This window comes from Elephantulus edwardii, unplaced genomic scaffold (genome assembly GCF_000299155.1).
Source record: "Elephantulus edwardii isolate Elephantulus edwardi_28Jun2011 unplaced genomic scaffold, EleEdw1.0 scaffold00087, whole genome shotgun sequence".
NCBI classification, from domain to species: Eukaryota; Metazoa; Chordata; class Mammalia; order Macroscelidea; family Macroscelididae; genus Elephantulus; species Elephantulus edwardii.
In genome coordinates, this window is record NW_006399837.1 from 3,676,197 (window position 1) to 3,700,625 (window position 24,429).

A 24,429-nucleotide genomic window follows, 5' to 3' on the forward strand; every position below is an offset into this window, starting at 1 on the left:
TCTTTCTTCCTTTGTCTCTCTCTCTTTTTCTTTTCGGTGGTGTGAAAAAGCCAGGGTATCATTCTCCTTCTGCAAGAGTGCCACAAAAACACCACAAACCAAACAAACTGAACATGCAGTGTGTCAGTATTAAATGGGGATACTCTGGTGGTCTAACCTGATAGGGAGTTGTGCTGCCAGCCCAAGGGCTGAGTAACTCCAAGGATTCGAATCTACTAGCTGCTCCAAAGGAGAAAGATTAAGATTTACAGCCTCAGAAATTCACAGTGGAAGGGTGCTAGGAGCTAGAACTGGCCCAATGGCAGTGAAATAACTGTTAAGTAAGTTTGGAGATGTGGGAGAAGAGGGATTAAAAATGTGCTATTCAATTCATGGGGAGTGCATGCAGTGCTATGGGACAGAAAGAACTGTGGCAAAGCCACCGTTTTAAGGCTATTCCTCTGGGGACAGAAGTGGGAGAGGGATGGAAGCAAAATGGCTATCAAATCAATGTCAAGGCATGGTGACCCCACGTTTTACAAAGCAAGACTCCATTGGGTTTTCCTTCTGTTTCTGTTATAGACGGAGTTCTGGTGGTACAGTGGTATGCTATTAATGGAAAGGCCAGTAGTTCAAATCCACCAATTGCTTCTCAAGAGAAAGATGGGCAGTGTCCTCTGGTGAACAATCTATAGCCCCAGAAACCGGATGGAGGGTATCGCTGAGTAAGGACCCAGGACTGCCTCCACTGCATGGGTTTGGTTTGTTGTTTTTTCAGTCTTTGCAGATTGTCAGATTTTCCTTCCGTAGTATTGCTAGGGGGGTTCCAACCACCAACCTTCACTTTCAAAAAAGAAAATATTAATCTAAGAGAGATTGAAACCAAGTTTCTCCTCGGAGACTAGGATTTCAAAGCTCTGTCTCACATACTCTGGGAACGTGGCCAGGGGAGACCAGTCCTTGAAGAAGGACATCATGCTCAGAAGGGTGGAGGGACAGCGCAGAAGAGGAAGACCCCGGATGAGATGGATTGATACAGTAACTGGTGTCACAGGGCTTGGTGTGTCAGAATCCGTGAAACTGGCTAAGGATAGGGCAGGGTTCAGAGCTGCTGTACACACAGGGTCCCGATGAGTTGCAGGCAACTCGATGGCACAGAACACCTTTAGCTTTTGGGTTTTTGTTGTTGTTTTTAGGGAACTCTTATGACCTAGTGCTAGGAAGCTGCACTTCTTTGTTTCTTTTTTTATTAATTTATTTCTTTTTCATGTCAATGAACATCTACAGAGATTTTGGAATTCCATTCATTCATTGTTGCACTTTTCTCCCTGCCCACCCCACCTTGACCCTGCCGAAGCCGCACTTCTAACCCAAAGGCCATGCCTCTCTGCCAGTTTGAAGCCACTAGCAGCTGTTCTATGGGAAAAAGCTGAACAATGTCCTCTCATTGAAATTTACAGCTGAGAGTCAGGTCTGAATCCTCGCCAAGGAGAGTCTGAGTTAGATGCATTTATTTACACAGCAATTCATAACTTTTAGCTTGTTAAAAAACTCCATGTCCAATAAACTTTTTTCACCATGCAGGTACTCTGAAGTGAAAAGAAGGGATTTTAACCACGATACTGGGCACAAGGACAGATGGAATCCTTGAAAAGACAGATATACAGATGAAAGACCACTGGTGATGGTGCACTAGAGGCGTTCAGGACCTGTTTGCTGAAGGAATGAATGGATTCCGGCCCATTACTGACCTCAAGCATATTTCAGGAACTTCCTGGAACCTGACAATGCCTTTCAAAGCGTTTCATCTTTTTACATGGCAATGCTGAAGCACCCCCACCCACTCTGCCCCCCACTTCTTTGTTGAGATACTTTCTAAACATTCCTAGCATAATCTGAATAATGTCACCTCCTCCCACCTCAGAAAGAGGAGTAAGATTCCAACTGAAGCTGTCACCTAACAGACAAGCCCAAGCGGGAGATTCACCCAGGCCGGTTCCTTCCCAAAGGTCAAAACCAAATGAGCAGCTGGGGGTTAGGGCTGTTTTGCATGGGGGGCCCAGCCAGAGTGACAGGCAGCCTCATGGGAGGAGCCAGGGGCACAAAAAGCGCCCTGTGCAAACAGTTGCCTCTTGGCCGCCTCCCACCCCCAATCTCTGGAAGCATTCAAATCAAAACCGAATTAATTTGCATGGTGTCTAAATCATTGGGTTCTGCATAAACAGGGGGAGGTTTTGGCTGAAGTTCCCAAAGGAAGCCCTCACTGCCTTTGTGCAAGGGGGAAATGGGTGTGCTGTTTTGCATGAGGGCGCATACAAAATATGCAAATGAAGAATCTGCTGCAGGGTAAGGCAACCCTGGGCGGACAGCTTAGGACCCACATTCACCCAGAACGTGCTCTTGGTCTCCAAAAGGAGTTGTAAAAGGGGAGGTACCAGCATGTTTGTTTTCCCCAGCAGGCAAAAGAATAAACCCTCAAATCTACAGCAACGCCTAGCTGTTGTCACTGTGTCCCACGGAGTCAGGACCCGCTCACAGCTGACTCTCCAGTGGGTTACAGAGGCAATAAATGGCACAGGAGGAGACTGCCCATCTCTCTCCTGTGGGGCAGCTGGTGGATTCAAACCATGCGCCTTCAGGTTGGCAGCATAACTTCTTCCCACTAGGCCACCAGAGCTCCCTTAAGAACCCCTTAGGATTGACTTATTAAAACTGCCCCATTGGATCTCCATGGTGGAAAATCTTTATAGAAGCCCATTGCCACAGCCTTCTCTGGAGCAGTTGGTGGGTTTGAACCACTGACTTCTGGCTGTGCAGCCAGGTGTGTAAACCACGGCATCACCAGTGTTCCATGGAGGGCAAAGCAGATCCTGGAGATTTAGAAAATGTCCACGGTGTCACTGGACCATTAACTTTCCTCCACACCTTAGTGCCCAGTGGTCTCACCTGTTCTCCTCCCTAAGATAAGCTCCAAGGTATGAGCAAGGAGGACAATTTTGTGCCCTAAGTGAAAAAAGAAAGACATCGGGCCCAGGATGCAGCTGAAGTTCCCTTAATCATTCCTCTCCACGAGCACCATAAAACTAAAGCGAGCACTGAGCCATGTTATTGGACACAGACAAACAGTTTTTAAGAAGCCAAGAGCTATAAATTGCTGTCTAATTTTATAGAAACATCTAAAGGGTTGAATAAATAAAACTTCATTCTCCCAGGCGAAATCATCCGAGTTTGAGAAACTTTGGGAGCGCTCTTAATACGTTTTTACTTTCAAGGTGTTCAGGTCGGCTGTTGCCAGGGATGTGCCTTCTTCAGACCCACCAGGTAAACCTTCCATGGCCAATGATGGGCAGCAGTGGTTTGCAAACTTTATGAAGCCAGGACCCCTGTGCAATCCTAAAAGCAACTATGTGTCAAGGAGATTTGGACCATGTAACAAACACACGTATCTATTTCCATATTAGAAATGGAAACCGACAAATGTTACAAATAATGTATCATACATTAAGAAACTCCGGTGGTGCCCAGTCCATGGTGAGTAGGGCTGCTAACTCCAAGTCCCTACCTCTCTGGAGGGTCAAATCCACTGGTGGCTACTTGAGAGAAAAATGAGCAATCTACTTCCCTGTGAGTCCCAGACTCACATACCAAGTGGAAGGTCAGCCATGAGCTGGTGCCCACCTGACAGCAACAAGTTGGTTATAACATGCCATCTTCAATATCATGTCTCATATATTAATGATGTATTTAAACAATATCTTAGTAAGTGCATTTGAATGAGATTTAAACTAGCAGGCAAAGTGATACTGTTTTTCCATTCTGCAAGTCACTGGCAGCACCAAGTTTTAGAACTTTCAGGCCAGCTTGTTTGTTTTTTTCTCGTTAGGTACAGTTGAATCGAATCTGACTAGTTCAGGAGGAGATTGCCCCTCCTTCTCCAGTGGAGCATCTGGAGGATTCAAACTGTGCACCTTCGGGATTGCAGCACAGCTTCTTGCCACCAGGCCACCAGAGCTCCCTTGGGGAAGCTTGTTGGTTTTGTTGTTGTTGTTTTGTTTTGGTTGTTTTATTTCCACTCATTCATTGTTGCACGGAAGCTTGTTTTGAATATTAACTTCCATGTTCAAGAGGAAGTGTCTGGAAAATCCCATGCTATCCTTGAGAGAGAACGAGGGGGAAAGGTACCTGACATCTTAGTAATAACAAAGAAAATCAATCGTTCTGAGGTTTCCTGCATGAAGGGGTGCTAGGGAGCATTCTGGGTCATCCTCTGAGAACCAATGCAGGCCACAAACCAATCACAGTCAATATAGGAACAGACGGCTGCACCGGAGAAGGCTGAGACCCACCTTTCTGCACCACCATCTCATTGTCCCCTGTGTATTGTCACCGCACATTTGCACGTGGGCGCGTGCGCGCGCGCGCGCACACACACACACACACACACATTGGTGGTATAGTGTCACAATGGACTATTAATTGAACCTTGGAGGCAAGGATTCTGGGGCTTCGTCTGACATACTTTGGACATGTTGCAGGAGGGATGGGTCCTTGGAGAGGGACATCATGCTTGGGAGGGTGGAGGGACGGTGCAGGAGAGGAAGGCCCTCTATGAGGTGGACTGATTCAGTGACTGCGGTAATCGGGATGGGCATGTCAGAGACAGTGCGACTGGCACAGGACAGAGAGGAGTTTAGGGCTGTTGTACATAGGGTCGCTATGAGTCGCAAACGACTCGACGGCACATAACAACAACAACAACAAGAAGAGTTTCTCCAAGAGAAAAGATGGACAATCCTCCCATTAAGCCTTTTCATCCTCAGGAACGCAATGGAGAGGCCGCCATGGGTCAGAACTGATTGAAGGACGTAGGTTTGGGCTTCAGTTTGATACCTAAGCAACAATTAAATGATCAGTGACATACATTTACCGCTTTAAAAAACAAACGAGCAAAATAAAACCCATGCACAAAAATCAAAACAGCTCAAACTCAGTTCTGGGGGCCATTAGGTTTGAGGCTGTAGATCGCACTGCAGGGAAGTGACCATCTTTTCCCCTCGAAGACACTCGTCAATGTGAACTTCCTGGTCTCTGAGTTGGTCAGTGTGATTGCCTAGGGACTAAGCCACCACAGCTCCCTAATGACCACTAAGTAAGTTACTGAATGCATTCCAGGCACTGCGCTCAAAGTTCTGCATCCCTACAGACATCCTTACAAGCATGTCTCCTGCATGCTAACACACTGTTGCCACCAATTTGCAGATGAACAAATGAGGTTAGGGACATTCAACAGGGTCCCCAATCACACATCATTTTAAGTGCCACAAACAGAAATGAAACCCAAGTCGAACTCCAGGTCTTCCTGGTCTTGGCCATTCCGCACTAAGTCTACGATAACTCAGTGCATGGCACAGAGTCTGGACCAGTCAGCAATACAGACAACTCATAAACACGGAAATAGTTAAGACTCAAATCGAGTAGGAATATAAACAAGACCCTCATTAATATATTATTGTTGTTATGTGCCATCAAGTTGCCTGCAACTCATAGTGACCCTATTATGTACAACAGCCCTAAACCTTGCTCTGTCCTGTGCCAATCTCACTATCTCTGACACACCTACCCCCATTACCCCAGTCACTGAATCAATCCATCTCATTGAGGGTCTTCCTCTCCTGCGCTATCCCTCCACCCTCCCAAGCATGATATCCCCCTCCAAGGACTGGTCCCTCCTTGCAACATGTCCAAAGTGTGTCAGACGAACCTTCAGAATCCTTGCCTCCAAGGAGCAGCCTGGTTTAACCCTCCTCAGGGTGAACCTGTTACTGGCAAAACTTTGGACATAGTATGATGTTTACACACACCATCAAATAAATGTTGAATCTAACACAAGCCACAGTATTCTACACATTTCTTCATTCACTCACTTAATGAACATTTAATGAGATTCCTCTATGTCCCATAATCGATGCTGGTGCACCTACTCTTCTGGTTATTTCTGACTGTATACCAACTCTTCTATTTAAATGATGATGACATTTTGCTATATTTATAGTAAAACCATCAAGTTCATCATAAAGCTATGATTTTTTTTTCACAAAAACTCACATAGGTGGTTTAGAAATGAAAGTGTTTGTTTAAAAACAATATTTCTGGGACAAACTTCAGACAACTAAAAGAAACCTGCCAACAGAGATCAAAGCCACCACTGCTTTCAAGGTCATTCTGACCATAGCAGCTCCCTGCTAGATTTTCAAGGTTGTCCATTTTAGTGGGAGGACACTGCCCATCTGTGTCTCCTGCAGAGTGGCTGGTGGGCGTGAACTACTGACCTTTGGGTTAGCAGCCAAACACGCCATAGACTGGACTACTGCTCATTTACTCTCACTCACTTTCACAGGCACCGAGTCAGAAGTACCTCATACCTGAGCCTCCAGCAGATCTTCGGAGGTTGTAATCAAATGGCAGGAGATGGCCTGTCTTCATTCCAAGGAGCACCTGGTGGATTTGAACCACCAGAGTGGCAAGGCTTCTAGAGCTAATGGTGCTTCTACAGCTAATAGTACAACTGGCTTCTGAGTAAGCCACCAGAGTGTGACAGGCTGGGAGGAGGGATGCTGTTGTCCCTGTGTGTCCCTCAGGCAGAATGGGCTCATAGCTGACCCTCCGGGGGATATTGAGAGGCAGCAAATCACACAGGAGGAGACTGCCTATCCTTCTCCCTGAGAAGCTGGTGATTTCATACCCTGTGCTTTGAGATTGCAGAGCTGCCTCTTATCACTGTTGTTGTTAGGTGCCACTGAGTCAAGCACAGTTCACAATAAACCTGTGAACAACAGACCTGAACCCTGTCCTATCTTGTGCCATCCTCACAACCTCCGACACACCCCAGGCCGTTACTGCACTGACGGTCAACCCACCTGGTTGAGGCTCTTCCTCTCCTTCACCCTCCTTCCACCCTTCCAAGCATCATGTCCCTCTCCAAGGAATAACCTCTCCTAGAAACATATCCAAAGTATATGAGACAGAGTCTCATTTTTACCTCCAAGAAGTACACTGGCTGCACCTTCTCCATGACATATCTATTTGTCCTTTTGCTAGTCCATAGGATCTCCATTACTCTTCTCCAGCACTACAATTCAAAGGCATCAACTCTTTTTCTGTCATCCTTAGTCTCTGTCCAGATGTCTGATGCACAACAAATGACTGAAAAGGCCATGGCCTGAATCAGGTGCACCTTAGTCTTCATACTGACATCATTGCTCCTCAGTAATATGGGAAGTCCCTGACTACAGCCTTTCCCAGTGTAATATGCCTCTTACCATTCAATCACCAGAACTCCCTCCTAAAAGGTATAATAAGCTAAGAAAACTATACTTCATTCCTACTAAGTTTTGCCATCAATTAAGAAGAAAGAAAAATTATATTCTCTAATAAGGTTGTTGTTGTTTTGTTGTTGTTATGTGCCATCGAGTCGCTTGCGACTCATAGAGACCCTATGTACAACAGCCCTAAACTCTGCTCTGTCCTGTGCCAATCGCACTGTCTCTGACACTCCCATCCCAATTATCCCAGTCACTGAATCAATCCACCTCATAGAGGGCCTTCCTCTCCTGCGCTGTCCCTCCACCCTCCCAAGCATGATGTCCCTCTCGAAGGACCAGTCTCTCCTCACAACATGTCCAAAGTAAGTTAGACGGAGCCTCAGAATCCTTGCCTCCAAGGAGCCACCCGGTTTAACCCTTTCCAGGACAAATGTGTTTGTTTTCCTAGCAGTCCATGGTACTCTCAATACTCTTCTCCAGCACCACAGCTCAAAGGCATCAATTCTCCTTCTATCCTTCTTGGTCATTGTCCAACTCTCTGATGCACAACAAGTGATTGCAAAGACCATGGCCTGTATCAGATGCACCTTAGTCTCCAGAGAGACACCATTGCTCTTAACTAATAAGGTAGTCGATATTAAATCTGATGGTGATCTTAAATAGTCAATTGGCATAAAGAAGATAACAAGAGAATATTTAGATTTCTGTTATTTAGAAAAATAAATGCAAATACATATGTTTGGGTTACCTTTCAAATTGTAAAGAATGTTAATTCATAACAAAGTAGAAAGGGAATCTTAAGCCAAGTGTTATTTGTTGGGGGGTGTGTGTGTCTTATGGATTTACATTTTTAATCACTTACAACTTTGCTTCAGGAATTATTCTGGCAAGTATGCAGCTCTTCGGTAATGTTAACTGCAAAAATAATTCATGAAATGAATGAAAAGAAAAAACCCTGTCATGTTCAAGCATGTAAAGTCAAACTTCCTTTATGACCATTTCTGCTTTGCCCAGTGGTGACTGAAAAGTCATTTATTCAGTCTTTTTCCTAAAGGTCCAAGTCTTAACAGAATAATTATCTCTTAATTCATTTTTAAGAGGTACAAGGAAGCTCAGTTCAGCTAAAATAAGTCATCCGATCTTAAACACCAAAGTCCCTGAAATCATTTCTATGTGAAGCTTTGGGGAACCCAGAATAGACCCCATTGCATGATTCAAGCTCACAAAAGAAACACGATCACATGAAGAAGGAAAGAAATGGAAAAGGAGAAAGGGTGGGGGTGGGGGAGAGGACAATAATTAAGGCCTGCTCTTCTTGTATATAAAGAATTGTGTCTTTCAATGATCATAGCCGTGCTTCAAAGGCAGAGATAAAAGCGGCCATGTGATTCATGCAATTGCTTCTTAAAGACCTGATTCAAAGGTAAGAGAGAAATTTCAAAAGTAGAAAGGATATGAAACAGCATCTCTCTGAACTCCATTTTAAATGCTTCCTTTTCATTATTCCTTCCTCCGAAGATCTTTCTGTGGTATGCCAGGAAAACAAAGCCGTTTTCCGAGGGAGGGCTGAAGAGGATGGGGGGCAGGGGACACTGCTCTTGCCCTCTTTAAAGAGCACAAATGTGAAATATTTCTACTTCAGAGCCATCAAAGCATTTCTATCTAGGCCTTTCCAAGGGAGATTCTTGATAAGGCATCTTTCTCCAGTAGGAAGATATTATATAGATGAGTATACAGAATGCTATGTGAGTCCTTGATATGAAACCTTAAAGAAATGATATCAAAATCAATTATTTAACACTAAGTCTCTGTAAACTTTCATTAAAATTAATAAGAAAGAAAAAATTTATTATTTAAACAACTTTTGGTTCCCCTTTAGCTTAATTTTGACAAGATGAGATTATTTTTGGCCTCAAAATGACTCTGTGGGCACGTTTTCCTTTTCTTAGCATGGTTTTTATACCCTCTCCCAAAACCTCACTCATTCATATTTCACAAAGATTGAATGCAAATCTTGAGTGAATGCCTTCCTGTTTCAGCACTTTTCACAATCACATTTTAACACACGCAATGCACATGCTATGTGACTTTTTTTATCATGTGTGAACACATGTAGGCAAAAATACAGTTCAATGAAAAATAAGTTGGTAGAAAATCCTCTCTTCTTTCTGCGTGCTATCTCTGTAGTAATGAAAACAACCCAGTGAAACATCTGGAGAGTTTCCTCACTGGGCTTCAGGAGAAGGTGTCTGAAGTCGATTCCTTCCTTCGCCTGACAAGTCCTCCCTCAAGCTAGCTGAATAGTTATCCTCCGTCCCCAAGGCAAGTTCAAACTTCTGCTAACCCGAGCCATGCATGCTCCTTGTGAAGGGCTGAGGGCTGGCTCGCCCTCTTTGTTGTCCTGCTGAGACTAAACAAAATAATTCTACAAAATGTTATTCAAGAGCAGAAGCTGGGGTGAACTTGCAGCTGCTTGTGGCAAGCCCACCCTCGCCCCCTACCCTTTTGACACTTCTCAAAGGCTCTTCATCCTTTCTCCCTATTAGCATGTACTGCTTGAAGGCAAGAGGGGTAAGAGGAAGTGGCCCTCTGTCTCCGAGGGTCCCCACAGGACTCCGGCAGAAGACCAGGGTTAGAGTCAAACAACAGCACACTCCAGGCCCCTACCCACGCTGGGCCTTTTCACCCAAAGTTCCTTTGTCAAACAGTTAAGGTCTTAATCAATCTTCCCTTTGACCTCTCAGACCCCAAGGAAGATGGATGAGGAAGTGGGTGACCTTTCACCTGTCCTTCTATTTGTCCTGCCACAGTGGACCCATTGAAACGACAATCGAGGTGGGGCCTACTGCAGAGTTCTGAAGACTTGGCCAGTACCCGCTTTATAGTCCTTCCTAAGCCCTTTTCACACACTTGCCATTCTGGGTTCCACCCTCTCATCACTTTTCTCTCACTCAAAAAAAAAAAAAGTTTTCTTTCCTCCAGGGGTTAAAAAGAAAAAGACACTTTCCAAATATCATTTTCCATATGAAGTGCGAGAATGGACATGATTCTTTACCATGGCCAAGGGAACGCTTCTTTTCTTTCAGCTTTGACTTCACAGACTGGTCAGAAGATGGATTTATTTCTCATGATTTCAACCAGGACCCTTAAAAGTCAACAGCTATGACCTTGGGGAGATGGGGAGGAGGGCTAAGAACCACTAGTGTTAACTCTGCTTTCAGGCTTCATGATCTACGAGGTGCCCGTCACCAATCTGACTTCCCTGCACCCCACTGCAAGTGTGTTAAGTGAAGTATAGTTCTTATCATCCACGTTCTGCAAGAACCAACCAAGATTCAGAGGGGTAAGGAGTAGGTTACGCCTAAGGTCATACAACTGAGTGACCTAGCTCAGACGCATGTCCTGGCCCTTGCTCTTTCTCTTCTACGTGTCTCCTTCTCTGACAACCCAGTGATGATTTCAAGGGTGGAGACAATCCACTTCACAACTCCTCAAATATTTACATGCTGGAGCCGCCATCCTTAAAAAGTCCCACACGAGTTTGTAACTTTTAGAAGCCTGTCATCTATTTTTATACTTGGCACTCGAAAACATTAACAACAAACAATAAGATCTTGCCCACCTGTCTTCCTCAGCAATAATGATTTTATTCGTTTAAGAGAAGCCTGCCTGGTCCCAAGCTTGAAACTCTTGAGGGTTCTCACAAATGGCTCCATCGGCCTCCCCCCACCTTTCACGAAATTCCTGGTTCTTATGTTGGGAATATAATTTGCTTAGAAATGATTCAGGCTGGAAATATTGGCCCTCCTCTTCCACCCCCTCCCCAAACGCCATGATTAACTGGATTCTCAAGACTATTTCCATCAAGCAACCTCCTAAAGTGTTCAATTGCCTTTCTCTCCACTCCCCCCTCCATCGTTTTCTCTTTTCCTTCCAATTTGGGTTGTAAAAATGTCAAGGAATTTCACAACGTAGCAATGTATGAGTTACTGGGCTTGGTGACAATTGAAAATCAATGACATTAGATACACAGAGATGTACTTAGGCTAGAAGAGAGAACAGCTGAGCAGGAAATGGAGGTAAATGGTGTTGGTTTGGTAATTTTTTTTTAAATACATACATAAAAACCTTGACATGTGAAGATAGGAAAATGCTATCATACAAAAAACTGAAAAGGCAGAATAATTTATTCTGAAATGTGATGTGGTGTCATTGCACTTGTCACTTCACTGTTCCTGTGACGATTTTTGTAATTTAGTTGCCAGTAGCAATGCACTTCCATAATCTTCTACTCCTAGTACTAGAACACACTCAGGGCTTCAGTGCAGTACAGCTTATGGACCAGTTTCTAACCACTAGCCAAGTACTACTCTCAGAAAGCTCACACAAAGGCAAGACATAAATACATGTAAACATAAAGCAGCAACAAAAAAATCTGAACCAAATCAACCTAACTCTTCCAATTTTCACATTTGCCAGGGATATAAATGTCTCTTTTCATTCTAGGTCAGTCAGCAAGGTGACCTGTCTTCCTTCAAGCTCCCTCCGAATTCAGTGAAAGTAGCCGCATTGTTCACCTGTCTCAGAAAGAGCTATAGCAAATCAGGAATGACGCTGGTGAAAAGCATAAACTCGGAAGGCTGGTACGCATAACTCCATTCCACTAAATTACCAAAAATGCAGTTTTCTCCAGGTTATACATGTTGATTTCCAGTCAATCAAGTGGATTGCCCCATAGTTAATCCCACCCTGTCATTAACATGGTTGAGATGCCAGACAAATTGTTTGGCAGCCAGTTATTCCAGGCTCTTTAATCACCAGATCTGATGAACCATGGGACAACCCCGTGTACCGTGCAGCCATCACCCCGCGTGAGGGTTCATCTGACCTGGTCCCCGGTCGGGACAGGAGCGACTCTCTGACTGTTTATTATAACAACCATCACACTCGCAGCGGCCTCCGGCTGACGGCCACTAAGCGTGAATAACAAGCAGTGAGACATCTCGGCCTCCTTGATTTTTTTAAAGCTTTAATCTGCACATGCCAGGAGCCATCAGAAACACAGGAGCAGCACTCATCTCTCACATAAAGAATGAGACACAAACGCTCCGGTACCGTGACAGACAGGGGACCAAGAATATACTGTGTACATGTAACTTTAGATGAGGAGAGCAATCCCATTAGTCAGATGATAAATAGTAATTAAAAGCACAAAAATTATCTAGATTTTTCCCCCCAGAGACGTGTGGATGCAAAATGAATCACAATTTTACTATTGGAGCTGACCGAAGATCAAATAAAAAGGCTTTCACTAGCTCTCTGTCACCTCCTAAGGGAAATAAAGGTCTTCTGTCAACATTAATTTCACTTAGAGACCTTATCAATGGATACTCAGTGGAAATGAATGGAGTTGGAAGATTCAGTCCCTCCACTCTATTGGGTCTACAGTGATTTGCTAGGTAAGGGGACCCAAAGAAAGAGACATTCTTCCCAGAGCCTGATCTTAATCTGCAGGAGGGAACTTCAACGCCACAGTCCTAATGTCGCATCTGCGTTCTTCATGCCCAAAGAGATAAGCGCAGAGATATTTACCATCTTTGTCATTTTACCAAGTCTTTAGACAGGAAAACCATGGCTCAGAAAATGTGTCCGCCCTCTTTAAGCAGGGATCAATCAAGCTCATTTCTTCAGCTTGTTCATTTACATTTCAGAGGGCACATCAAGCGGGTTCAGATCTAAGTGCCTGTTAGCAAATGTGTCTGGCCTTCTGCTGATTACAGCAGCATCATTTATTTTGTCAGTCTTCGCCTTGCCACCTGGAGCTATAGCACTTACTCATTAGACCCCTCTGTCCCACCACATCCCACAGGGGCTGCTAATTACTGGCTTGACTCCATTTAGGCTCATCTCTGATTTAATTACGTGCCCAAAGCCCTCATGGAAAGTACAATATGGCTCTTCTTACCTTGGCATTCTCCACTCCTCTCTTCATGCCCAGCGTTGCACAGACAGTTGCCAATGGGTACCAGCCATTCCCCATCTGCCCCACAGTACATTTTTGGCACATCCTTCTCTTCTGAGTTGTTGACACAGGAGCCTCGAACTTCCACCAGGGAAGACGTGTCAGCCCCTGTGATGGTGTCCGGAAACTGGGCCAGGTTTCGAACTGTAAGCGGACACTTCTTGTAGAATACTCGCACGGAGACTAGGGCGATGCAAGCCCCCACATCCTGAAAAGCCAAGTAAAACCCTTTTTTGCTCAGTGGCCCTACATCCCGGATCTCCGTGTTCAACTTCATGATCCGGTCGCCAATGTCCACCTGCGTGAAGCTCTCGTCCGCGGCGATGGTGTCGATCTTGGCAAACTGACTCTCCCTGATGAAACGTTCCTTGTCGTTATCCGACTCGTAGTAGTAAAGGTTGAACGTCTCCTTGCAAGTCCCCATGACCCCTGGGAGGCTGTTGCAGTCCCTCAAAGTGAACTTAATCTCTATGTACACCCTCTGTGCGCCCTCTCGGGTGATCCAGTCAGTCCGCAGCCAGTTATTCTGACTCGGTTCCATCACGTTGCACACTTGGTAGGTTCGGATCGGCGTGTTTTTCTCGTCCATAATACTCACTTCCTCCCACTGCAAAGATCCAAAGGAAATGCATCAGTGAGAAAACTTCATCAGTGAGGTACAGTGATGCCCCAGTGCTGTTTCAACTCTCAAAAAACCCTGCTCATTTTTGGAACAATGGCAAAGAAAGCGCTGGCCCCAGACCTCACTATCAATGCCTCTCAAGAGAGAGAGAGATAACACAATGTTGGGTCAGGGAGGTGTGTGTTATTTCCATTGTTCCGTTCTTCTGCCTAAAATCCAGAAGCTGTGGTGGATTTACTGTTCTATAAGGGTCCTCGGCAGTGTCTTGTGGTCAACCTCCAAGTCACCTATTACACCAGCTACAATTTGAAGTGGCAACAGTTCAAATTTACTTATAAATGAAAAACTAGTATGGCTACGGTTATAACAACTGAGCAGAGACCTGCAAATTAAGAGCAGGAAGAACAGAGTTTGCCAAAGAGAAGACAATCATCAGTTCATTAGTGGTGCTCCTGGCGGACCTTTGCCCCTAATACCTAAAAAAAAGTCAGTCCATTTTGATTTTTTTTTTGCATGATCACTACTCTTTAAAAAAGGAAAGAAAAAAAAAATTCAACCTTCTGGTTTGGGAATCCTGGGAAGACAGTTAGTTTTCTCAAAGACACTGTCATTTCTAATAGCAAGACACTTTCCAGGAGCTTTCAGGTAATTAAAAAGTGTGTACAGGCTCTTAGTTTTAAAATACAAATTTCATTTCAGGCATGTAAGAAAATACACCTGCTTTTCTTCTAAATCATCTGCAGATACAGAAAATAAAATAGTGAGTGGAGCTTACAATCTGAAACAAGGATGGTAGTGTTTTCTTTACAATCGACTTCTTAGCCCAAAGGTCTAAATGGTGGCACAATCTGAATTCTGACAAGAATAGTGGGCTAACGCTCCCCACATCTTTTAAAAATAATCCTAAAAGCAGCAAGAGAGTTTTGGGGGCTCCTCCCAGACTGCTAAACGGCCTCCAATTCTTCATTAACTAATAACAGTACTGCATTTATATAGATCTGGTATAAATCAGCTTAAGTATCTAACACATGAATATAATTAAAAGAGAAAAAAAAGTGTTGTGTGTTTTTTTTAAATCCTTCTCTATAACAGCCCCACTTAAAGCTTTATTCAATCCAATGAAGTACATAGACTCATAATGCATCTTTTAACAGGTTTTCCATCTGTGCATTGGAAAACTATTAATGGATGGAAATATTACTATGTGAAGGACCACAATGCATTAAATTCTGTATCCTTTTCATCTGCCACCATTATGAAAGTTGGAACTGGAAAGGGATAAGTGCTCAGTGGTGATTAAAATTTCTTTTTATCCAGTCAGCAATAAATCACCAGTAATTTACTTATTTGGGGAAACCCATGCAAATCCAAAAATAGCCACATTCCCCCCCCCCCCCAATATTGGGCATGTTTTTAATCTCAGAACAAAGGGAATGAGGAAAAAACACATCTATCAATGTAAACGAAAACACATAGGGATACCACCATGAAGTCCAACAGGCTAATTCCGTGCTAATGTGATATTTTCAGCCTGAACTCCATTACCAAACATTGATCAATTCATCAGAACAATGACAAATCTCCCTGTTGGCTTTGTATTTTATAATCTCAGTGTCAGCAACTCAATACCCTTCTTCAAATGAACGCTGACAAGAAATTAGATTTTAGGTAGTTACAATGTTGCCATCAAGAGCCATCACTTTCCATTCTTTTATGTTTGGCTAAGTTGTTCTTTATGAGCAAAGGAGAGAACAGAAAGTTGCCTCTCACTGTATTTCCCATTCTGCATGTTTCTTTCTGTGTGTTTCTGTTTTAAATAACAAACTATTTAAAAAAAACACACAAAAAAACCCCCTAAGTCCAACTACTATTCCAATCTTCAGCCAAGAAAATTGTAAAATGTTTTAACTCTGGTGCAGCTTTCAGAACACTATAATCAAAAGCTCCAATATGCTTTTTACCCTAAACGGAAAAGAACATTTTAAAGCCAATCCCCCTCTACCTGGTAAACATCCAACTCCTCCATTTCACTTTAAGTTTAAAGGGTCTTCCTCATTGAAAAAAACGTTAGACAATTACACTTTGAAACTTAGAATCAATTCATAGTTGACCCTCCAGCAGATTTTCAGATGGGAGGAGAATGTCCATCTTTCTCTCACAAGCAGAGTAGCTGGTGGATCTGAATTTGGCTTGACAGCACAACTCCTTACCACTAGGCCACCAGTGCTCCCTGAAAAACTTGCAGTTACTATGTATTCTGGAGGCCTAGTGGCAAGAAGCTGCGCTGCAATCCCAAAGGCACACAGTTCAAATCTCCTGGGGAGGAGGATAGGCAACCTCCTTCTGTGAGATTAACTGCAGCTGAAATCTGCTGGAGGGTCAGTTATGAGTCAGATCTGACTCTATGGTACACAACAACAACAACAACCACCACCACAACCATGTATTCTGGGAATACTTAGTTCTATACTACACAAATAAAATCTCATTTCTAACCTCTTAAAATACTTAGACAGTTACATAACTAATATTTAAAAAAAGACTAAACAAAATTCACCAGTAAACAAATGGGGGGCTAATGCTGTACTACATTTAGCCTACAAAATGTTTTGGGTCATAATACAATCAGCTTTGACATAGCTATCTACCTATCTATCTGTTATCCATCTATCTTTCAGCAAACCTCAAGATAACCAAAAAAAGTTGTAGTGTCTGGAGAAAGTGGTCAGGAAGCTCCTTCAGCACTCCTTAAGGGGTGGGGGGGTGGCTGAAGGGGGGGCGACACCTATGGCCTATTAAATTGCATAAGAGCTTTCCAGAAACCAGAGAGATCATAGACTGTATACTAAAATGTGACACTCCCTGTTTTTAAATAGGTCACATGTATATTTAGTGAAACAAGTCATGTCTACAGCGATTCTTGATCCGTTTCCTCTTTCAGCCAGCAAGAAAAATTCAGCTCCTTCAACTCCTTAACACAAGCCCTGATACCTTCCACCCCCAAATCTGCTCACCACTCTAACTTGTTTTAACCTACACAGTAAATAACCCGGGTGTAGCCTGAGACAGAGTCCTCAGAATCAGTGACCTTTCCAGGGTATAGGATTAAGCAGGAGTTTGACTTCCAAAGAAAGCTGTACCTCTCCTCACATTCCAAGGAGGACGGCAACTGCCAGCAATCAGTGGTGAATACAGCCTGTCTACACTGCCAGGGGCCGGCCAATCCTTCTCTCTCCTTTAGAGAGAGAGAGAAAAGGGTTTGTAGGCAGACTAGAATTTTTCATCAGAGACCAAACTACCACCAACTTCAGGCAAAAGAACAAACAAATGGGAAGACAGGCAACCTTCACTTCCTATCATGTGCAGGCGAAGATCTGCTTGGGAAAACACCAGCTTCGATCCTCTCCTATTTCATCACTATGTCCTTGTCTGGTCTTCACTCTGAAACATGCCTCCTGTACCCATTTCCAGGCATCTTTACTTTTTTTAAGCCTGTGTTGTTTGTTCCATGGAAGGGCCTGGAACACCACACTGAGTGTGTTGCCCCCAAGTGGGTGGGGCCATTGCAAGACTGCTAATCTTTTCTTTCTATTGTTTTGGATCAATTGACTAGGTTACAGGATATTAAGCAGGTTAAAGAAGGATGATCAAGTTAATGTTTAAAGGCTTGGAGAACTATTTCAATTCGATGGAAGCCAGAGTAGAATGTCGAGCTGATCTGACTCTCTCAGGGAAGGGAGGGTGGACGGCGACCACTGACCTAGTTCTATTCTCTGACTCTGCCTGGGTAGAGACAGCGGCAGCATATGCTACACAAGCAAGAAGGGAATGGACATTACACGTTATTATCCAGCTTCCCAGATCACTCAGGAGCCAAGACTCCAAACAAATACACTTTGCATCTTTAACACCATCGATGGGCAAGCCCTGCTTGTATGGCTCAAACTCTTCTCTCAGCAGCTGAGTTAGGGCTGTGACATCCATTGAGTAAGAGTCCTCCTCACAGCTTCTGCACACCTGGTGCAGTAAGAAATATCCCCTCTCTCCCTCCCTCCCTCTGCTATCCTTATTTATCTATGGTGCTCATCTGGAAAAGGAACAATTGCTCTAAAATTAACCCTGTCAGGACTTCACTGCCTCCACCAGAATAGCCACACATTCTCATTTGGCCCCCAGATCGGATTTCTTGCGGGTATTTCAGTTTTAAAGAGGCATCTGAGTCTAGGCCTGCACCAATCTCCGAATTTTGAAACCCCCTTTTTTTCTGCCCTTTCAGTTTCTAGTTCTTCCATGACAGAGCTACCCATAGGGAGTCTAGGGTTTCTCCAACAAAGCGTAATTCACTTCATAGACCACGGTGGAAATCTAAACCCCTGGCCACAATCAAGGATCTAGCCATCAGGATGCTCAGAAAGTTGTTAGTCACCCCTTTCCACCCTTTGCTTAAGAATGCTACTCAGAACTTACCCCTCCTTCCAAAGGGCTTGCTATCCACCCTAGTTCCCCCTGCACAGATCTGGAGTCCAACAAGGTAACTAGAAAAGAATAAAAACCAATAGATTAATTTCCAGTCACACACAAGGCAATGCTACAAAAACCATTAGCCTGAGCGTTTCCATATGTGCCACGGGCTGCTCATATCCAACCCTGATCAAAACCTAAACTTGCTCTCACTTATGTAAATAATCATTACTCACTTGATCTTCTCTCCTCTTTAAATCTGCAGGTTTTTATTTATTTAACTTGCTGAACATTTAAAATTCCCCTCCCAGGACTCAGTTTGATTCCTTTCTTTTTCTTTTTTTTAAAAAGAAAAAGGATGAATAGAGAATCTCAAATACAATTCAAAAAAATAAATATCGCTATGGCGGGCGGTTACACTCCAGAGCAAAATTTGCATTCATCTCTGTCTGGCGTCTCCCAGGATTGTTTGTTTTTGCAAGTTTCATAGGAACGAATAACTCACCGTCCTGGCAATCAAGCCACAAGTGAATTCTACCGGAGGGGTCACGGAAAGGCTCTTTCCTACCATCCCCCCCCCCCACTAAAGATATGGGCTCTGGATGTGTAATCGCGGCTTTAGAAAAATACAGAGATGTCTTCTAAGATCCTAAAGGGAGGAGGACAGACGTGTCCAATTAGAACGCCAATGCACCACAGTCTTCTGCGAGCCCTGAGTCTTTCTGAGGACGATCAGGGCACGTCCATTGCTCCAGAGGCAGCCAACAGAATTTCCACCGAGCTGGACAGCCTGCAGGCTCCAGAGTGCCCCACCTAAGGACCTGGGAGGAATGGGGCTCGGAGCAGCTATAGAGCTGCCTGCGCCCCTTCTAGGTTCCAACAGTCCCAGGCACGGACGCCATTGGAAAGGACACAAGGATTCCCCCACCTCTTCCCACTCGCTTTCCCACCGAGAACCTGCAGGCCTGGGGGTCGAAAGGCCCATCTCAAAGGAACCACTGGATTATTAATTTGATCAACGAGGCTGCTCCTCAGGCTTGGGGGGGGGCGGGGTGGGAATTGGAAGCCTTTGCCCTTGCTCTGGCGCACCCCAACTCTCTGCTTCACCCCAGCCCCTTGGATTCTGCCCACTTAGCCCCTTCCCATTTTGCCCCGGAGTGCATGGAGCACAGATCTGCCCCTTTCTCCAGGTTTCCCCTGAGAACCCTAAATTCCTGGGGTCTGCTAATTATTTTAAAATGTAGGGCCTTCCCTGGGTCGCTCCCGCCCGGAGTTGTGCCCCCTCCTCCTTCTCCCTGCCCGGTCCCTAGAGAAAAGCCCGCTACATCCATTTGGATTTATGTAAGGTGGATTAGGAACACAAAGGAAACAATAAGACCCAATTTACAAAAAAGGGAGGGAGTAGAAAGGGAGGGTAAAAGGGAGAAAAGGAAACGTGATGGGAATAAAAAGCAACAAAATGAATTAATTTTAAGGGGGAGGAGGGGGCCGGGGTAGCCCCCCCTGCTTTCTCCATCAGCCCACGCCTCCATCAGCGCCTTTTTGTCTAGGGCTCCAAAGTTTTGCTTCCAAAAGGGAAAGCAAGAAAAGGGTAAAAAGAAAGAAATCCGCCTCCACATCTCGGGGGGAGCGCGGTCCCGGGGGGATGTCGGAAGAAGTGTGTGAAGTAGCCGGGAGAGCGCGGGATCCGAGGGGATGACCCTGGGGACCGATGGGAGGCGGCAGCGGCCGAGGTAGCACCTGGCGCCACGTCCGTGGGGAAGGGGACGGAGGACAGAGCGCCCCTTTCCAAGCGGAGGCGTCTGCGGGCAGGTGTGGAAGCCTCAGAGCCTCCGTCTGGCGGGCTCTGGGTACCGGCTGCCCGGCCAAAAGCTAAGCTGGTTTTTGGCTCCCTCCTTCGGAACAGGAGAGACGATGGATTGCACCGCGATGGGAGGCCGAGACCCAGAGAGGAGGCGAGATGCGTAGGGGGGTAGAGAAGGGACAGGCGAGACGGACCCGAGGCTAGATGGTGCGGGTGAAAGCGGGAGCTCAAGCAAGGACACACACGCGTCCACTGAGGGCCCCCATGCACCCACAGACGCGCACTAGAGAGCGCGCCACGCGCACACACACACACACTCACCGACTCACACTCACACACTCGTACAGCTCGCCTCTGTGATCATCAGAAACCCAACGAAACGCACCCCGACACAGACACGCTAGCTCTGCACGTCTGGCCCCAACAGCAGACGCGCAACGACAGGAGCACCCGCGCGGGTCCCGTCCATTCCTCACGTTCCCTGAAAACTAGCCCAGTGCACGGTTCTCCGAGCACAAACTCGCCCGCGACCAGCTTGGGGGCGGGTGCTCCAGGTCTGCTGAGGGGGGGGGGGATCTGGGGAATCAGAGTGCCCCCAGGCCTGTGATTGCACCTCCAGGCAGAGGGACAAGTGTCTGACGTCGGGCATCACAAATCAGGTCACCAGCGCCCGGCAAAAGGCGCCCCCACAGCCGCGCTGCGGTGGCCCGGCCGCGGGATCCAGGGAGCGAGGGGCTCGGAAACTTTGCAGAGAGCGGAGCTCCAAAGGCCTCCGCAGGAACCCCGAGGCACTGGGCCTTCTTTGCGCTCCCAGTTCTAATTTTCCCCTCCCGGGAGCTTGGGGAAGGGAGTAGGAGGCAAGAACTTTGGACTACAAAACGCTCTTCTTAAAATTTTGGGTCGGCTCCTGGCGCATGCCCTGGGGGTGTCTCAAAGCGCCTCCTCAGCGGAGGTTGATAAACTTCGGCCTTTCGCTACAAACTTGGGCAGCCCCGCAGCAGGCTCAGGTCGCCCCAGCCCAGACTGCCCGCCTCTCCCCGCCGCGCCTCCGCGAATTCACTCGCCCAGGCTCTGGTTCCAGAATCGGGGAGCATGGCGCACGCCGGGATCCCCTCGCCCCGGCCGGCACTGCACCCCGGGACCATTCCCTGCCGATCCCTCTCCGCTTCCAACCTCAGCCAGGCTGCCTCGCTCTCACCTTCATTGGCCGGGTACACCCTGGAACCGGTGACAGCCTCGCAAATCCCAAAGAGAAACGAAAAGAGGACGCAATAGAAAATCCCAGCCATGGCTCGCCGGTGCCAGCGCTGCTCCTGCCGCTTCTATCCCAATGGAATAAATGCTCAAGTTAGGAGTGCAGCAGGCTGAAGACATTGCCAAGGGGCGGGCCGTCCGTGACGCACCCCGCCAGTCTGGGCCCCGCAGCCAATGGCGACCCAGACGGGGCGGCTAAGCCCCTCCCCACGCTCCGAGTCCACCCCCCCCAGACCCCGCCCCCAGCCTCCGCGGGGCTCTGAGTCCCCGGGTCCAAGGGGGCGAGAGCCCGCTGCTCCCCATAACCTAGGAGGCCGACCAGGTCCGTTGACGCCACCTCAGAGATGGAGCTCCGAGTGGTGGAGGGAGCTCTGAATCGATGGAGGGGGTCAAACCCGAGGAAAGATGGGCCCTCCTGTCCCCCCCCCCCCCCGCCCCTCCTCCGGCGGTTAGAGATCTAGGAAAACGTTCTTTTATTGCAATAAAATAAGGATTAAGTTGCCCTGCCTTTTTCCTCTGCCTCCTTGCTGGGGGCTCAATGTGTTTGCGTCTCCCGTGCACCTGGGCTGGGGCGGCACACTGCTTTCGGGCGCACACACCGCCCCCCGCCCCCTGCCCTTCTGTCACCTTGCCCTAGTTTGTGTCTTTATGGCTCTATTCCATCCCAAGTGGTCTTTTGGGGGAGCTTTCCGATTTGAAGTCCCCAAGCTCCCAGACGGTTGGAGAGCCCAGACTTCGCCATTCCCGATGTCCAGTGCAGCGCCAGGCCCGCACCGGGACTTGGCTGTAGACTCCGGAGCCGGACTGGTGACTTTCCAGCAGCGGAGGCTTTCTCAGGCCCCGGCCCCGTTGCCCACGTTGTAGGTCGTGTTCTGGCTGCGGGACAGGGCTCCTAGCCACGCAAGACGCACAGAGAATGGCCAGTGGGTTTCCCAAGGGAAGCCCCTGGAACTGAGCCCAACAATTGCAGGGCGCCGGGAGTAGGAGCGAAAGGCTTGAGTGGGTGCAAGGGGGGCCTGCAGGTGCACCGACGTGACATTTGGGGACCAGGAGGCCGCCCAGGCTGTCGCCGCAGCTACGCGCGCCTGACGACTTCCGCGCAGGGTCTGGCCTGCGCTCACCTCCCTGGGGCGGCAGCAACAGCAGAGACCTGCGTGGTTGACCCTGTCCGGGCCCTTCGGTGTCCTGTCTCCGTCCTCCGGGAGCCCGGGCGCCACCGGGCTGTGCTCTGTCCCCCAGGAGACGGAGCGCTCTCTGGGCTCCAGGCTCGACTCCCACTGAGACTCGGTGTATTTTCTGAGCGTTTGAAAGGGTCCCATTCCTTCTTCTAGGAGTCAGATTACTCAATGAACAAGTCAGCACAGTTTACTCGTCCTTGTTTACTGATCAGTAGAGACCGATTTCACTTTTCCCCCCACCACATCAAAGGTCCTGCTTCGGGGGGTAAGCTCAGCGTCCTTCAGTTGCCCGAGCTCACCGCGCCTTCCTACAGAAATCAAAGCCTCCTTTCAAATGCACGGTCCCCAGCAGGGACGCAGGACCCTGGAACAAGGTAAGCAGGGGTTCACTCTTGCTTACTGACTAATCTGCTTACTGAGTGATCCGCCCTGCCAGCTTCTGTCCTCGCCGGACGCCCCTCCTCTGGCTCGCTCCGGGGACGACAGGGATTTCCTCCCGAGCAGGGGTCCCAGCGGGGAGGTGACCGCGGGGAGCACGCGCTGCCTCCCCGGCCCGCAAGGCTCACTGTGAACCAACGGCGCCACCTGCCGGCCGGACGCGGGACTGCGCGCCGCTGCCGCGGGATGCGGGTGGAAGGGGCGGACCAAGGCGGCAGCTCGGACTCCCAGAGCTGGGGCAGGGGGCCTGGGGCATCCTTCTATCTGTCAGTCCCTCCATGCCATTTCTTCGATGGCGAGTGACGATCGAGAGGACTGGCGAGTGACGATCGAGAGGACTCCGGAGTCCTCTCGCGCCTCTCACCAACTAGATTGAAGGACTATACAATAAGAGAGCGTTTCAAGGAAACTCAGTAGACAATCAACATCCCAGGGGTTACATGAGGAACTGCTCTGCTCCTTGGAGGCAAAAGTAACAAAGTTGTGTGGCATACACTTTGGATGTGTTGCTAAGAGAGGCTGTTTCTTGGAGAGGGACCTCGTGTTTGGAAAAGTGAAGAGTTGGTCAAAGAAAGGATGACCCTTAAGGAGATGGATTAATATAGTGACCACAGCAATGGGCTCAAGTGTGTCAGAGATGATGAAGATGGCACAGGACAGGACAGAGGTCAGTATGAGTCGTACTGGACTCACCACAGCAACAATCTCACAACAAGTAAGAGGAGAGGGGTGTAGGGGTATAGGAGGAAAAAGCAGGTCCAAGCCCTCTGTCCAGGCACCCGACGCTGGTCCAGTCCTCAGCAGATGCACACCCCTTTCTCCTGCAAACTCGCATCCATCAGGCTGTGAAGGGAATGATTTGAGTTCGCATGGCTAGGGGCTGAGCGATGACTGTGCGAGGGGGTGCAGGGGGGCGGCTTCCAAGGGTCACAGAGCTGCTGAAATGACTGTTGGAAACCAGGCTGGAAGCTATTGTAGTTACTGATTTTTATATTTTTTTTTTAAAGAAAGAGGGAAAAACGAGAGAGAAAATAAAGCACAATGGGAATATATATGTATGTATATCTATAAATTATTTAAAATCGCAGCCTGCAGTCCCTGTAAGGAGCGCATTTCGAGGCTCTTTCATGTGTCTTCCTGAATTTTACAGAAGAGGATGGGCAGTGGTGCCTGTCGGTTGGCAGTGAGACTCGGAAGAAAAAGGAGCCATTGGAATCCTTTCTAAAACGTTTAAGCAACCCTTACTGGTTGCCTGCCAGTAGAAGCGTGGATTTTGCACATATGTGTTGAAAATGGAAAATGGATCTCCCCGGTCCTTAAAAACAGTAAAAAATCCACAATATGGACGA

General features: G+C 47.1%; 1 protein-coding gene across 3 annotated transcripts in view; it reads right to left on the reverse strand.

Annotated features, from left to right (window-relative positions):
• The window catches only part of EPHA4 (EPH receptor A4), a 187,521-nt gene extending 165,967 nt beyond the window's left edge, over positions 1-21,554 (reverse strand). The window contains exons 1-3 of one of the 3 annotated variants that reach the window (XM_006890271.1): positions 21,409-21,554; positions 18,413-18,480; positions 13,267-13,930 (exon numbers count right to left, since the gene is read on the reverse strand). In XM_006890271.1, the coding sequence (XP_006890333.1) occupies positions 13,267-13,930; positions 18,413-18,480; positions 21,409-21,499 (823 nt within the window). In that variant the 5' untranslated portion in view covers positions 21,500-21,554. The remainder of the gene's footprint in view (positions 1-13,266; positions 13,931-18,412; positions 18,481-21,408) is intronic. The other 2 variants (XM_006890272.1, XM_006890273.1) reach the window with 2 other exon arrangements.
• Between the last annotated feature and the right edge of the window lie 2,875 nt (positions 21,555-24,429).